At 40.5% G+C, this 14384-nt stretch overlaps 1 protein-coding gene across 1 annotated transcript in view; it reads right to left on the bottom strand.

Moving 5' to 3' along the window:
• Window positions 1–14384, bottom strand: part of mmp15b (matrix metallopeptidase 15b) — a 37589-nt gene that overhangs the window by 6030 nt on the left and 17175 nt on the right. Inside the window, exons 5-9 of the mRNA XM_031739452.2 lie at window positions 12102–12263; window positions 11752–11948; window positions 8895–9033; window positions 3555–3705; window positions 1449–1567 (exon numbers count right to left, since the gene is read on the bottom strand). Of these exons, the coding sequence (XP_031595312.1) occupies window positions 1449–1567; window positions 3555–3705; window positions 8895–9033; window positions 11752–11948; window positions 12102–12263 (768 nt within the window). The remainder of the gene's footprint in view (window positions 1–1448; window positions 1568–3554; window positions 3706–8894; window positions 9034–11751; window positions 11949–12101; window positions 12264–14384) is intronic.

Genomic DNA, 14384 nt, shown 5'->3' with positions numbered 1-14384 from the left:
AGAGAATGACAGTCTGTATTTGTTCCCCATTAGAGAGAAGTAGGTGGTTTCTCCATAATATGAAGGTTTATACTGAGCTACGCTAACATGATCATTTAAAAAAAATCAAAATGATATTGAGCCTCTTGTCTTACCCTTGGCAAAAAAGCAGATTAATATAATTATCAAAAAGTCAAACTGTTGCTTTAATAACTTCAATATTTTACTCTGTGTTCAGTTGAGGCAATTAGAATTACTCAAGTGGCTATTGTCAGTCCAATAATTGCTTATTCCTAACATATCTGCAAAGAAAAAGAACTCTACACCCAGAATGTTCAATAAATCCAATCATAGCAAAGCTCAAAATCACCTTTTTGGGATTGTTATACTATTAAAATCGATAAAACTCACAAGCTGAGGGACTTGCCTCTGTTTGCACTCTCTTAATCAACAAACAGGTGGAAGTAAAAACTGTATGCAGTTTTGGTCTAGTTTTCATCCATTATTTATGAATTGATGTTGCTTTTGAACACCATTCAACTGAAGAACAGCCACTAAAGACAGCACGTTTTATGAAATCAGTGATTTCATAAATCATCTCAACAAGAGTGTGCACAACTCTTAATAGAAGTCAGCTACCAAGTTAAACACTGAGTGAGCAAAATAAAATTCAAATAGACAAGAATAGAACTCAAAACACTTAGACTGCATGAAGCTCTTAAACTATAAATTTGCGTCCTGAGGAAACAAGACACTGAGGCTACGTCCACACTAATGCGTTTTTGTTTGAAAACGCATCGTTTTCTCTCCGTTTTGGCCTCCCGTCCACACTGAGACGGCGTTTTCCTCAAGGAAAAACGCTCTCGAAAACGCATACATTTCAAAACACAGCTGCCCTGGCGCAGTGTGGACATTCGAAAACGCAGACTTTCTAAAACTATGACGCATTTTAGTCATGTGATGCAGTCATGTGACCATTAAAACAAAGCGGAGTGTATTATACAGCAGTTGTTTTGATTGCTCTCAATTTTGACAGCCCTAAAAAAGATTATTATCAGTTTGTACATGCTCCAGATAGCTTTTCTTCAAATTCTTTAATTCTCACTCGCTTTTGAGCATGCGCAGGACTGGAACGTAAGCGTTTTGGGCCATTTCAATGTGGACGCACAACTCTGTGAAAACGACTGAAAACGCTAGTGTGGACGCGGAGTGTTTTCAGACGAAAACGCCGTTTTCAAATCTGTCCGGGCTAGTGTGGACGTAGCCTGAATCACTCCTCTCCAATAATGAACAGCCAGAAGCATTTTACATGTCAGCTCAAAATGACACCCACACCCTCCCCCATCTCCTGATGACTGACCACACCCTGATTCTTTGTTTCAGGCATGTCTCAGTCTGCCACAGACCCTCTTCTCCCCTTTCCAAACACACACAAATACACAGAAACTACACCGCTCTCCTCAGCTCACCTCCATCATCGCTGAGGAAGGCCCCCTTGGGATTAGAGGGCACTGACGTTCCCCAGACACTGATTGACTTCGGGTAGCCTCTGTCAGCTGAGCGAGACTGCTCGTTGAAGCGCCAGTACCTGAAGACAGCAAAGCGGGAGAAGGTTGATACTGTTTATCAACTGTCTAAACAAGAACAGAGCAGACGTCTTCCTCAGTACACTACATGCTGGGTCTGCACAAAGTGCATATCACAGTACTGCTTCCACAGAATACTTGTAGTTGTTCTGTGAGTTAATATGCTGTGAGCGTTCTGTACACATATAAAACTCCAGGGCGTGTATTTTCACATTTCCCTTACATATGTGTTCGTGCAAAGGATTTTCAATGTGGCTGCAGGACTATAAAGTATAATATTATAAAATAAAGATAATTATTACTGCTCCTCCTGGTCGCACCAAAATCAAATCACCCACTTTGTGGTAGTGAAAAGAAAGCATGTTTGAATTGTGCAGCTTAGCTTTGGTAGAGACTAACAGGAGCTTTTCTGCACAGTGATACGGTTAGGGGGTGCAGTTCAGTTAGAAAAAATAGTTCCTACATCAATCAGCTCACAACAAGGTCTATGGATGGCTTCTGAGTAACTGAGACATGATTTCCAAAAAGAGTAATTGCAGATGCTTTTTTTATTCCAACAAATGTAATCGACTTCTATTAACTTCAAGAGAATCCAATATATCGCCACAAATGATATATCCAAAACTGAGCAACTAAAGACACATTATGGACAAAATAAATCTATATACTTTATTTTGAGTTGAACTGTGCTTTTAATACACTCTGGGTATTTTAAAATCTCTCTCTATATAATAAAAACAGATAAGTGAAAAAAAATGCTGTTCTTACAGTTTTATTTCTGCTGGTATTTGGTCATAAAATCTAGTTGTTTTTTTGTTTTCTTTTCTTGTAACTTGATGATAGAGAGCAATATAACAAGTCAGGGAGTCAATGTCTGAAATCCATCTCACATCAGCCAGGATGAGAGCGAATTCACTACAATCATGATACTGATATCATGATTGTGACAGAGGAAAAGTCTGTGGACTGCCAAAATGAGTAAGATTCATCATTTATGGAGCATGATGGTCTGCACTAGATGTCGTAGCAATTTAGCATTTAACTGGTGAGATATTCCAGTCTGGACCAAAGCAGGACCAATCAACAAATTGCTTTGGCCTTTGTAGCTGGGACGAGTGCAAGTTGATCACTAGGTTTCAAGACATTGCTGCCCTCAATAAAAACAGAATGCAATGATTTGCAAAGCTCATAAACCCTAATTTTATTAACAACAGAACACAAGAAGTATCAAATCATTAAATTGACACATTTCATAGTTTCATGAAAAAGCTAATTTTGAATTTGACAACAGCAATATATCACGAAAAAATGCAGCGAGGGCAACGAAAGACTGGAAATGCAAGTAGGACTAAGGAGAAACAGGTGAAGCAACTAATTAGGCTAACGGACAACAGATTGGTAACATGACTGCGTACAAGGAGAGCCTCTAAAGGCATCGAAAGGCACCATTAGCACTGAAAGTTTTATACAGGTTTTACAGAAACAAATGTTCCCACCAGATGCCCTTTTTTGTTTTTTAAGGGAAGACATTATATATTTTAAGAAGACGATGTTAAACTGCATACTGCATCTCTTACAAAGGCAGGTTTTGTAGTAGAAGTGTCTGGGTGTTGAACTGGGCTGCCTGCAGTCACCAGCTAAAAATGTTTGGCACATCATGAAACGAACAGTACAACACAGAAGGCCCAGGACTGTTGAGCAGCTCATATCCCATGTCACACAAGAGTGGGACAATATTCCTCTCTGAAATTTCAGCAAATGGTCTCTGAGTCTGTAAACGTCAGTTCCCACACATTTGCGGACATCTGTTAAACAAAGGAGATGCTACACGGTGATAAACATGACCCTATTGTGTTTAACACTCCTTAGATTAAACATTTGATTTGTCAAGTGACCCTGCAAAAACTTGACAAAAGAAATCAAACTACAGATGTCCTTTTAATGCAATATACTCAGTTGAGTGTCGGACAGGGCACAGGGCTATATTACCTGTCTCCTTGAAAGAAGTAAGTGTAGCCAGATGGCTCCCACCAGATGGCTGTGTCTATTCGGTCGTAGGGTATATCTATACCATAATCGACTAGCTCAAGTGGGTAGCCTGGTTCCAGGTTAGCCTCTCTGAAAAGCCAGAATCTGTTTCCTGAGGAGAGGAGAGGAGAGGAGAGGAGAGGAGAGGAGAACTTTTATGTGATCCTTTCTGATGTATACATTGGGGCATTCCCCTATCCACTCTTACCCTTATATGGAAAATGTTACCACACACAATCACATTGTATATGCCACATATATGGTTACCTACACATCATAAACCTTTGAGAATGTTTGTGCACACACATTTAATTTGCTAGCAATTACGGATAAGAACAGTGCCACAAACCAAACTAGCATTTACACACACTTGTAAATAATAAGAATGCAATAATGGATTGTTGGCAAGCAATCAAAAAAAAACTCAGCAGAAGTGAGTATGACATCCCTGACTACAGAGTTTGGGTTTGGCCTGTAATTATGCACTAGGAGTGGCTTGTCTCATGTCAGGCTAAAGCACATTTTGTTGCTGAAGGGAACGTTTTATTGTTTCTCACAGTATCTGACAGGGGGCTGTGTTTCACCATTACATCTCCTTTTGGCTTCATTCTGCCTTTCCCTCACCCGCCCATCCATCCACCCACTTCTGGCCCCTTGCTCCTCGTTTAAAAAGAAAGCTCTACACTCAGCATCTGGATAGAACAAGAGGTTGACGCAATGCTTCCCAGGGTTCCTGCGGTGCACAGCCCTCATGTAAAATCCCATGACTTATTCCACGGCTTTTCAAGGCAGTGCCAGAGCACTTCAGTGACATAAAGATCCGATGCCTTTTTTTCCCCTGGAAATGTTTTTCTACAAGGATGAACAATGTTGTTTCTATTACAGCTGGCCTTGTTTTAGACAGGAGCAGCAGGGAAACCTCTGGGTAACACAACAGCTGTGCAACTGGCTTACAGTAAAGATTTACTTTACTTTACCGCACTACAGTAAATCAGTACAATACAAACATCAATTCATCCATTACTGTATTTCAGGCAATGCACAGATGCAGGATATTTGTTACAACAGCAGAATATAGTAATAATTTGTGTTTTGGCTTAAGCGATGAGCTCGATTGTAGAAATTGGGCAGTGATGAAAAAAATATACCCGGGAGCCTGCAGGTGGATGTAGGGCTGGTAGAGCGGTAGAAACAGCAATTTTTCTGCATGAATAGATCTCTAGACTGTGTGTCAGGGTTTCTTTACTGTCTCCATTGTGCTTTGGTTTGATTTGTCAGTTTGGCTGGCTTTTCTGTGCTTCTAGTTTCTAGTTTGGATATAAAATAATAAACAAATAACAGCTCAGTTTATTGCTAATGTAAAAACACGTACAGTGTTAATATTTGGTGTCTGAATTAAAACAGTTGCCATTATTATTACTCAAACCCACATTTCAGATCTCAAAGTCACCAAAGGAAGAAAATCCTTTTCGGCCATTATTTGTAGCTACAACAGTCGAGACTACTATAATCCAGAGTTTATAACAAAACATGTTTTAGCTGGAGCCAAAAAATTCATCACCATTGACACACAATTTTAAGTGAAACCTGTTTTAGTATTTCAATTTAAAATAGTAGCACATAATATTGGTCATCAATCACAAAGATATGTCACTGAGTCAAAGTATCATGAAAACTTAGGACTGAGTTGAGGTGGGTTGAGTGGCTTGCAGATGCACAGGATCTGTGGACAGGTTAAAGCACCATAAAGAGCGCAGGCGATATGAGGTTTGGAACTTGGAGGTGTTGAACGGTATCAGCTGATGTGGGCTTGTCTTAAGATCAGCTGATTGTGCCTGAAGCTGTGCTTGTTTCTTGGCCCATGATTGAAAACTCTATATCACAAGTCTACAAGAATTCATGCACAACTGTGATAAGTGATTGCTTTAGTCACCACCAGAGAAAGTAAATGTATTGACTGATGTGATGGGTTTAAATACAGGTGTTCATAATAGGCATCCTATTGTTGTGCTTGTCCCCCTTAATCCTATACTCTGCCAGTTTCCTTTCTTGCCTCCCTCTTTCCTCTTCCTTTGTCTCACTCTTCCTTTGCTTAATGGCTTCTCGCCAAATGTCATGCAGAGTCTTGCTGATGACATCATTCTCCTCATTATCAACAGCTGCCCGAAAGCCCGAAGCACCCAGAATCAAGCAGCCGAGTTCTTCTTTTTTCATTCAACTTTATTCGCTGTTGTAAAAGACAAGCTGCTCTCAGAGTCTGTGCCAAAATAATGAGCTGTTTTAAAAAAGACTAATACTCAGCATGCTGAACACATTATGTACTGCTGCTTTCTTAAGGAGGTGGGACTATGGATATCTTTAATATTATCTGTAGAAGATAGAAAAAGCTGCAGTCAGTTTTACTGCTCATATAATGGATTGAAACTGTATTTCAATCCATTATATATGGTTGTAAAAAGGAAACCAGATGTGTGTGTGTGTGTGTGTGTGTGTGTGTGGGGGAGGGGGGGGTTGTTGTTTTTTATGCACGAGAGTGCACATGTTTATGTGAGATATATTTGTGGTCCATATGCCCACCTCATCTATAAAGGTGAAACAAATAGAATATTTCAACTCTTAAAAAATCTGACCTGCTCTGACATTAGCAAGACAGACTGATTTATGATAACACCTGGACCTACACACCAGATGTGTTTATCTCCTAAAATGCATTACAACTTTAATCAGTTTTTTTTTTAAACTGCATAACACTAGAATTACTTTCTCATGCCTGGATGCCTTGCATGAGAAAGCCAATGCATGAATTCTTGTATTATGAATTCTGACCTTAACCTTTGACCTCTACAATCTAATCAGTTCAGCCTTGAGTCTAAGAGAATGGTTGTACCAAATTAAATAAATAAATAAATTCCTCCAGTCATTCATTAGCACATTCGTGATTGGGATGGATGTGCGGTCAAAGGGACCCTGATCTTTGACCTCTTTTGACCAAAATCTAATCAGTCATCCCCGCTTCAATTCAGACTGAAAAGCTGTTTCCACTGATTGTTGGAGGCTTAAAACTGCACACGTACATGCACTAATATGCATTTTTCTTTACAGTTACTAAGTGATAAACTGAATTAATCCCATTTGACTTCTCATATTTGGTATCAAGGTGACATAAATCCTTTAAAAAAAGACAATACGTGTAAAATTTGTAACAGCAATTGATCTTTCTGAGTTAACTTCAATAATTAATTCCTCCAAACCATCAACGTGTCTTTTAGACCCCATTCCTACAAAACTCCTCAAAGAAGTCCTGCCATTAATTAATGCTTCAATCTTAAATATGATCAACCTATCTCTAATAATCGGCTATGTACCACAGGCCTTCAAGCTGGCTGTAGTTAAACCTTTACTCAAAAAGCCATCTCTAGACCCAGCTGTCTTAGCTAATTATAGGCCAATCTCCAACCTTCCTTTCATATCAAAAATCCTTGAAAGAGTAGTTGTCAAACAGCTAACAGATCATCTGCAGAGGAATGGCTTATTTGAAGAGTTTCAGTCAGGTTTCAGAGCTCATCACAGCACAGAAACAGCTTTAGTGAAGGTTACAAATGATCTTCTTATGGCCTCTGACAGTGGACTCATCTCTGTGCTTGTCCTGCTAGACCTCAGTGCAGCGTTCGATACTGTCGACCATAATATCCTATTAGAGCGATTAGAACATGCTGTAGGTATTACAGGTACTGCACTGCAGTGGTTTGTATCATATCTATCTAATAGACTCCAATTTGTTCATGTAAATGGAGAGTCCTCTTCACCCACTAAGGTCAATTATGGTGTTCCACAGGGTTCAGTGCTAGGACCAATTCTATTTACATTATACATGCTTCCCTTAGGCAGCATCATTAGAAGACATAGTATACATTTTCACTGCTATGCAGATGACACCCAGCTCTATCTATCCATGAAGCCAGGTAACACACACCAATTAGTTAAACTGCAGGAATGTCTTAAAGACATAAAGACCTGGATGGCCGCTAACTTTCTGCTTCTTAATTCAGATCAAACTGAGGTTATTGTACTCGGCCCTGAAAATCTTAGAAATATGGTATCTAACCAGATTCTTACTCTGGATGGCATTACCTTGGCCTCCAGTAACACTGTGAGGAACCTTGAGTCATTTTTGACCAGGACATGTCCTTCAACGCACATATTAAACAAATATGTAAGACTGCTTTCTTCCATTTGTGCAACATCTCTAAAATTAGAAATATCCTGTCTCAGAGTGATGCTGAAAAACTAGTTCATGCATTTATTACTTCCAGGCTGGACTACTGTAATTCTTTATTATCAGGATGTCCTAAAACTCCTGAAAAGCCTTCAGCTGATCCAAAATGCTGCAGCAAGAGTCCTGACAGGGACTAGAAAGAGAGAGCAGATTTCTCCTGTTTTGGCTTCCCTTCATTGGCTTCCTGTTAAATCCAGAATTGAATTCAAAATCCTGCTCCTCACATACAAGGTCTTAAATAATCAGGCCCCATCTTATCTTAATGACCTTGTGGTACCATATCACCCTATTAGAGCACTTCGCTCTCACACTGCAGGCCTACTTGTTGTTCCTAGAGTATTTAAAAGTAGAATGGGAGGCAGAGCCTTCAGTTTTCAGGCCCCTCTTCTGTGGAACCAGCTTCCAGTTTGGATTCGGGAGACAGACACTATCTCTACTTTCAAGATTAGGCTTAAAACTTTCCTTTTTGCTAAAGCATATAGTTAGGGCTGGACCAGGTGACCCTGAATCCTCCCTTAGTTATGCTGCAATAGACGTGAGGCTGCCGGGATTCCCATGATGCATTGAGTTTTTCCTTTCCAGTCACCTTTCTCACTCACTATGTGTTAATAGACCTCTCTGCATCGAATCATATCTGTTATTAATCTCTGTCTCTCTTCCACAGCATGTCTTTATCCTGTTTTCCTTCTTTCACCCCAACCGGTCGCAGCAGATGGCCCCGCCCCTCCCTGAGCCTGGTTCTGCCGGAGGTTTCTTCCTGTTAAAAGGGAGTTTTTCCTTCCCACTGTCACCAAAGTGCTTGCTCATAGGGGGTCATATGATTGTTGGGTTTTTCTCTGTATTTATTATTGTGCGATCTACTGCACAATATAAAGAGCCTTGAGGCGACTTTTGTTGTGATTTGGCGCTGTATAAATAAAATTGAATTGAATTGAATTGAGTGTGCAAGACAAGTCATCATAGTCATCACCTACAGAATAGGAAGCATGCATCCATCAGTACGTGTACCAGTATTTGCTGCTTACCTTTAAAGAAGACGAACCTGCCGTCATGTCTCTCATATGCAGCATCAATGTCGCCAGGGAGACCCCTCCAAAAGTGACCGATTGGCATGGGGTAGTTATCCAGAACCCTGTTTCTACGCACACGCCAGAACCAGCGGCCCTGAGGGGACACAGTACAAAAGTTTGTCTTAGTTTCTTATCTTTTCAGTTAGCTTTAAGAACTTCCTCCTAGCTGAGACTCATGGAAATACAATCACTGCGAAGTAAATCAATGACAGAAGTGCAGGAGGGGAAGAGCTTCATATCACATCCTTAGCTTTAAAAACAATTCTATTCAGAGAACAAGCAAAAAGACGCAATCATTTTCTCAAGTCATCCATGCAGTCACCCCAGCTGAGGTCACATACACTGTTGCTTTTTTGTCCTCTATGCCAAGCAAACTGAGCTCTGCAGGATAATTAGACCAGAACGTACAATAAACTAACAATAGCAGAACACTAGCAGGCTAATAATAGTCAGTCTCTGCTCTGCTGGTTTTATCATGTTCCCTCACTGCAGTCTCTCTGTTGATCAGTCTGCCATGAGATAGCATTTTAATAAAGAACTGTGGTGTTTGTTCATCACTTCAGCAACAAAAAAAAACAAAGGAAAAGAAAATGCATATTTTTACCCAGTCCCTTAGTGAACATTCATATCTACCGCAAAAAAGCAGCAGACAGAGTTTAACCAGCAGCCCCTAGACTAATTCATAACTGGTGAGTCAGTAGCCCTGCTTGTCCTGGATACTATAACAGTAAAATGCTGGGTGCTGCTTCTTTCTGGCAAGCACAGCTAGTTTTGTCCTTCATGCAGGACACACTCGCAGACAGGACGGCGCGGCACAGTACAGAACGGAACACACTGGAGATGTGTTGGTGCGAGGTGAGTGAGACAGAACAGGGCCGAATCCAACTGGATGCTCATCCGTTTGTCTGGTCGGACAGCTCCTTTCCTACTGAATTAACCATATTAGAGCAGATCTCAGTGTGGGAGTTTCATTACTGAGAACTGCTCAGTGTGCTGGCTCTCTTTATGTCGAGACCTTCTGCTGTGAAGTGGACAAAAGAAAGAAACTTTTCCTGAAGAATGACAGCACCTTTTTTCCTTTAATGAACAGGACTCCATAGAGAAAAGAGTGGAACTGGTGTGCTACAAATTACTCCTACTCATTCAGGGAGCAATTTTGTCTGTGCAGAATAATAGCAGAGAAAACCAATGTCATATCATTTATTTGAATTTGGACGAAAGCTGACCAACAGACCAATGTTTCCACACATAAAGCCACACTGTCCTCGGCTAAAAATGAAGAAATAAAGACGACTGTATTATAGTATTATAACCTTGCAATTAACTTCCAGGCCAAGCTGGGGAGGAGTGATAGAGAGAAATGTGAATAAATGATAATTACACCTCAAAATCAACAAACCTTGATATAACCACATGAATAAATCTAACCAGTGAATGTATATTTATTGCTTTTTGTCTGCATTTGCTCTGATCAGGTAATTTCTATTTTTGAAGCTCATTAACTCATTAACTGGTTAATTTTGGACAATGAATAATAATGTCTCATGACATTAATGAAACCCACGAAGACAGACATTAACGTCTGCGATGAAACCCAAGAGCACAGATATAACTGCTTGACCATGTGTAGCATATGTCCAGGCAGTCAGATTTCAGAGTGTGTAATGACTGGTCAGTGTCACACACACTTAAGAGTCCAAGACAGGAGCTATTCATAGACTGATCTGAGTATTTGGGGAGGGAGGGGGTGCAGTAGTCTGCTGTGTGGACTACAAAACAAATGAAAGATCCCACAAGCAAGAAATATTCACATCTGTGGGGGTTTTTCAGCTCTCCAAACACCCCAGATCAAGTTTGCTATCTACAGCTGCTTTAAGCCTTAATGCTTCAGTTCAATGTCAGATGTCAAAACAGCAGAGCAACATTTCTGGAGGTGAAACTGAGGCTTCTTTAAAGTAAAGCCTGCATGTCCCCTGCCCCACTCAGTATAATATCTGCAGCTCTCTTCACTAGTCAATGCTATCAACACTGGACACCTTTTCTGGCCTCTCCCATGGAAACACATAATTACTTATCTTTGCAGAGCTGCACTATGTATAGACCAACGCCAAAGGAAGAAGATCTGAAATACATGGGAGGAAATGGAGCCCTACCTGCTGCTGAAAGTTCAATAAGTTCAATAAATTCAACTGAACACACAGCACCTGCACAATGAAAAAGTGCTGAAAAACCTGATTAAATAATATAAAAATACCCTAAACATATAATAAATAATGAGACAGGAGCTGCAGCCAATAACACGATCAGTTTAAATACTAGCATCTACAAGACAAATCTCATAAAGGTTAAGACTCAGTTAATATCTAACTGCTGCCGCAGCTAATGTTTTGTGTGGGCCCAGAGGCTCTTTAAACACCTGACCAGCCCTCAAACCCTTTTCACTGTTCTCCGTCTCATAAAAGAACACCAGCTCCGTGGTTTTACAATCCACAAGCACCTGATTGAAAACAGACGCCTTGTTGGCTGCGCATACGCCATTTGTCGTAACTCCTTTCTCAGGAAAATAATAACTAATATATTGAAACGGTGGAGTTGTCATGAAAGCTCCTTTGTTGGAAGATGACTTAATTTCCAAGGAAGGTCATGCTTGGAAATAAACTCATGGTGGCAGAACTTTTCCATGTATTGCTTAATGAAGCGCCCTGAAGCAGCTGTTGTGATCTGGCATTATATGCATGAAATTGAATTTAATTGAATTTAATGTTCACAACTTTACAAAGACTCTCAATTTCTTAATACTTAAACCATTTACCTTGAAGACAAACATCTCTCCTCGGAGCATAGCAACAGTGTCAAAGTTCCCTTCACAGATATTGGGTCCATAATGATCTGGCCTTTCAGTGGTCCTGGGCCTGTCAGGTTGCCGAGGAGGTGTTTGAGGTGGTCTGGGCTCTGGGCGACGTGGTGCCACTGTAGGCAAGGCCTGGGTGGGACTGCTGTCAGGAGGACCTTCAGGAAGTCACAGACACAATACTTTAAACTGAGGGGATAACTGGTGAAATGGTGCACACTACTAACTTGGTTACAATTTAATATCAAGGATAAGATTTCATGTCTGCATCATTTAAAAGATATGTGTGAGGATTAAAAATAAAATCCTACCATAGATCTGTTGTATCCCCCGCCGGTCATCCTCTGGCAACTGGAAGTTCTCTGTTTCCATCCACTGGTAGAAGGGAGCCATGATGGCTAGAGGATTGTTGGAATGCTCTAAGCCCAGGGCGTGTCCCAGCTCGTGGACTGCTACCAGGAAGAGGTCATTACCTGTATGAATAAGAGATAAGTTAGAATAAAGAAGGGGAGAGGCAAACAAATAAAGGGCTCACAAAAGCTAACTGAGTTCAAGGTGCACTGCAGTACAAAATGCAAGATGGAAACCCCCAACAAAGTAAACCACACCCAGTGCTTGCTTAGTGGGTTCAATCCAGTCTTAAAGTTTCCACAATCTCTATCCCTCAACACAGAGAGACTTTTATAGGCAGAGGATTTAACAAATTGGTAACATCAGACACAATAGCCTTTAACATAGAGATTTTAATATTGTGAAGATTTTAGTTCTTGTCATGAAGAACAAAGATGTCTGCATCTTTAGTTTCTTGGATGATGTGGATGTATCAAGATTCTTAAATTCACAGAATGCTCGGTTTGCTTGGGGGGTAGGTGTTGTAGAGTTCAGTCATTGTTAGAGTCATGAAAATGTTGTTATCAAAGGGTAAACACGACACTCTTTACAGAGTTCTGTGTTATAAACCCAGCTCGTCTCCACACTCACTACACTTCAGTGCACCAACTGTGCACACATCCTCCAGGCAGAATGTGTGTCTCCGCAGCTTTCGCAAGCACATCTGTAACCAAGTGTAATTTTCAACTAGCAGCAAGTTCTGTTGACCCTCCAACATGCAGTGCATCTTCCGAGTAATCCATCCAACTGCAATCCGAGATGGTGGAATTGGAGTTTGTTCGACCACAGGAGACCATGAGAGAATCAAGGAAGCTGAGAGACATCAAGGATAACAACAATAGTGACCTGACCAGCGAAACCACAGCAAAACACAAGAAAGGAAGCACTGTGGTAGGTGATTAACAACTTTCAAACTAAGAGCAAGGGGACTGTCTGATGGTAAACTGTTCACTGTCTTCAATAGATGACAAATCCTAAATAAATCACAAAATATTAAACAATACAGAAACACGGTGGGTCTACAGACATACAGGGATGATCAAAGTTAATGAAAAACTAGGGGATGTATAACTTGGTACAGAATGATGGAAATTACAACATGCATCTTACACATACACATACATGACTGAACAACGTATAACAAGTCTACATATCCATAACATTTCAGACAAAATGAATAGGAACGTCTGTTCATTCTTTTCTCCTATTTATGACACAAAAATCTCCTCAGATCTAAAACATTAATCACACAGATCTAAAATCTGCATGCATTTCATCCCTAATCACACATCCTGTTATCCACTGCATGCTAATGACTGCAGCTGATATGACCACTGCATCTGAACAAAAGACATTTGAGATTCTTTTTAAAGAAAATAGAGAGAAACACATTTTTACATCATATTCCTACCTCACCAAGACATCCTGTTATCCTCTTTGCCACTGCAATAAACTTCCTACTGTTACACAGGAGGAAGCTGTGACGATTTTAATGAAATGACCACTGCAGACCAACGTCCTCTCAGAACATCAAAATACAGTACTTTGATCAGAGTTCTTTTGACGCCCCTCATTGCGTCATCAATACATCAAAAACCACAAATGTTCTATTTGAGAGGCAAACCAGATTTACATCTTCTCCCGGTGGTTTCCGTAAGCCAGCTCAGCTCTCGCATCGTGCATCTATGCTTCATCAGTCATACCTACACCCTAACAGTTCATCTCTGAAGCGAACCTTAGTTGACCTCAGCACAGGCTAAGCCATCCTGTGTTGTGATGATTCCCTCCAGTCAATACCTCTTTGTTTCTTTTCACCACCGCTTCCTGTCAGCCTGCAATCAGTTTCTCCCCACTGAAGACTGAAGAATATAAAACATTCAGACCTTTAAATTATAGATTCAACTGATTATAACTACCTGTAATATTTAATATAATACCAATCATCTGAGTGCATCTGATAATTGGCCAACATGAATTGGTCGATGATTATAAAATAGGTAATAGCAGGACAGTGACATCCCATTTTGTTCACCCTATAATTGGCCATACAGATTGGTCGGATTGGTGCCAGTGACATCATGCTGTTGGGTGTGCTGGTGATGTCACTGCTGTACGTGGAACAGAAGGGGGGATGCTGTAGATTGCTCATTTTGTGCATCTCCTCATTTCCTCTTTGAAACACACACAGGATACACACAGTTCAT

Source organism: Oreochromis aureus, linkage group 1 (assembly GCF_013358895.1).
Source record: "Oreochromis aureus strain Israel breed Guangdong linkage group 1, ZZ_aureus, whole genome shotgun sequence".
Lineage (NCBI taxonomy): Eukaryota > Metazoa > Chordata > Actinopteri > Cichliformes > Cichlidae > Oreochromis > Oreochromis aureus.
The sequence above is the reverse complement of the archived record's forward strand: the minus strand, read 5'-3'. Positions and strand labels throughout refer to the sequence as shown.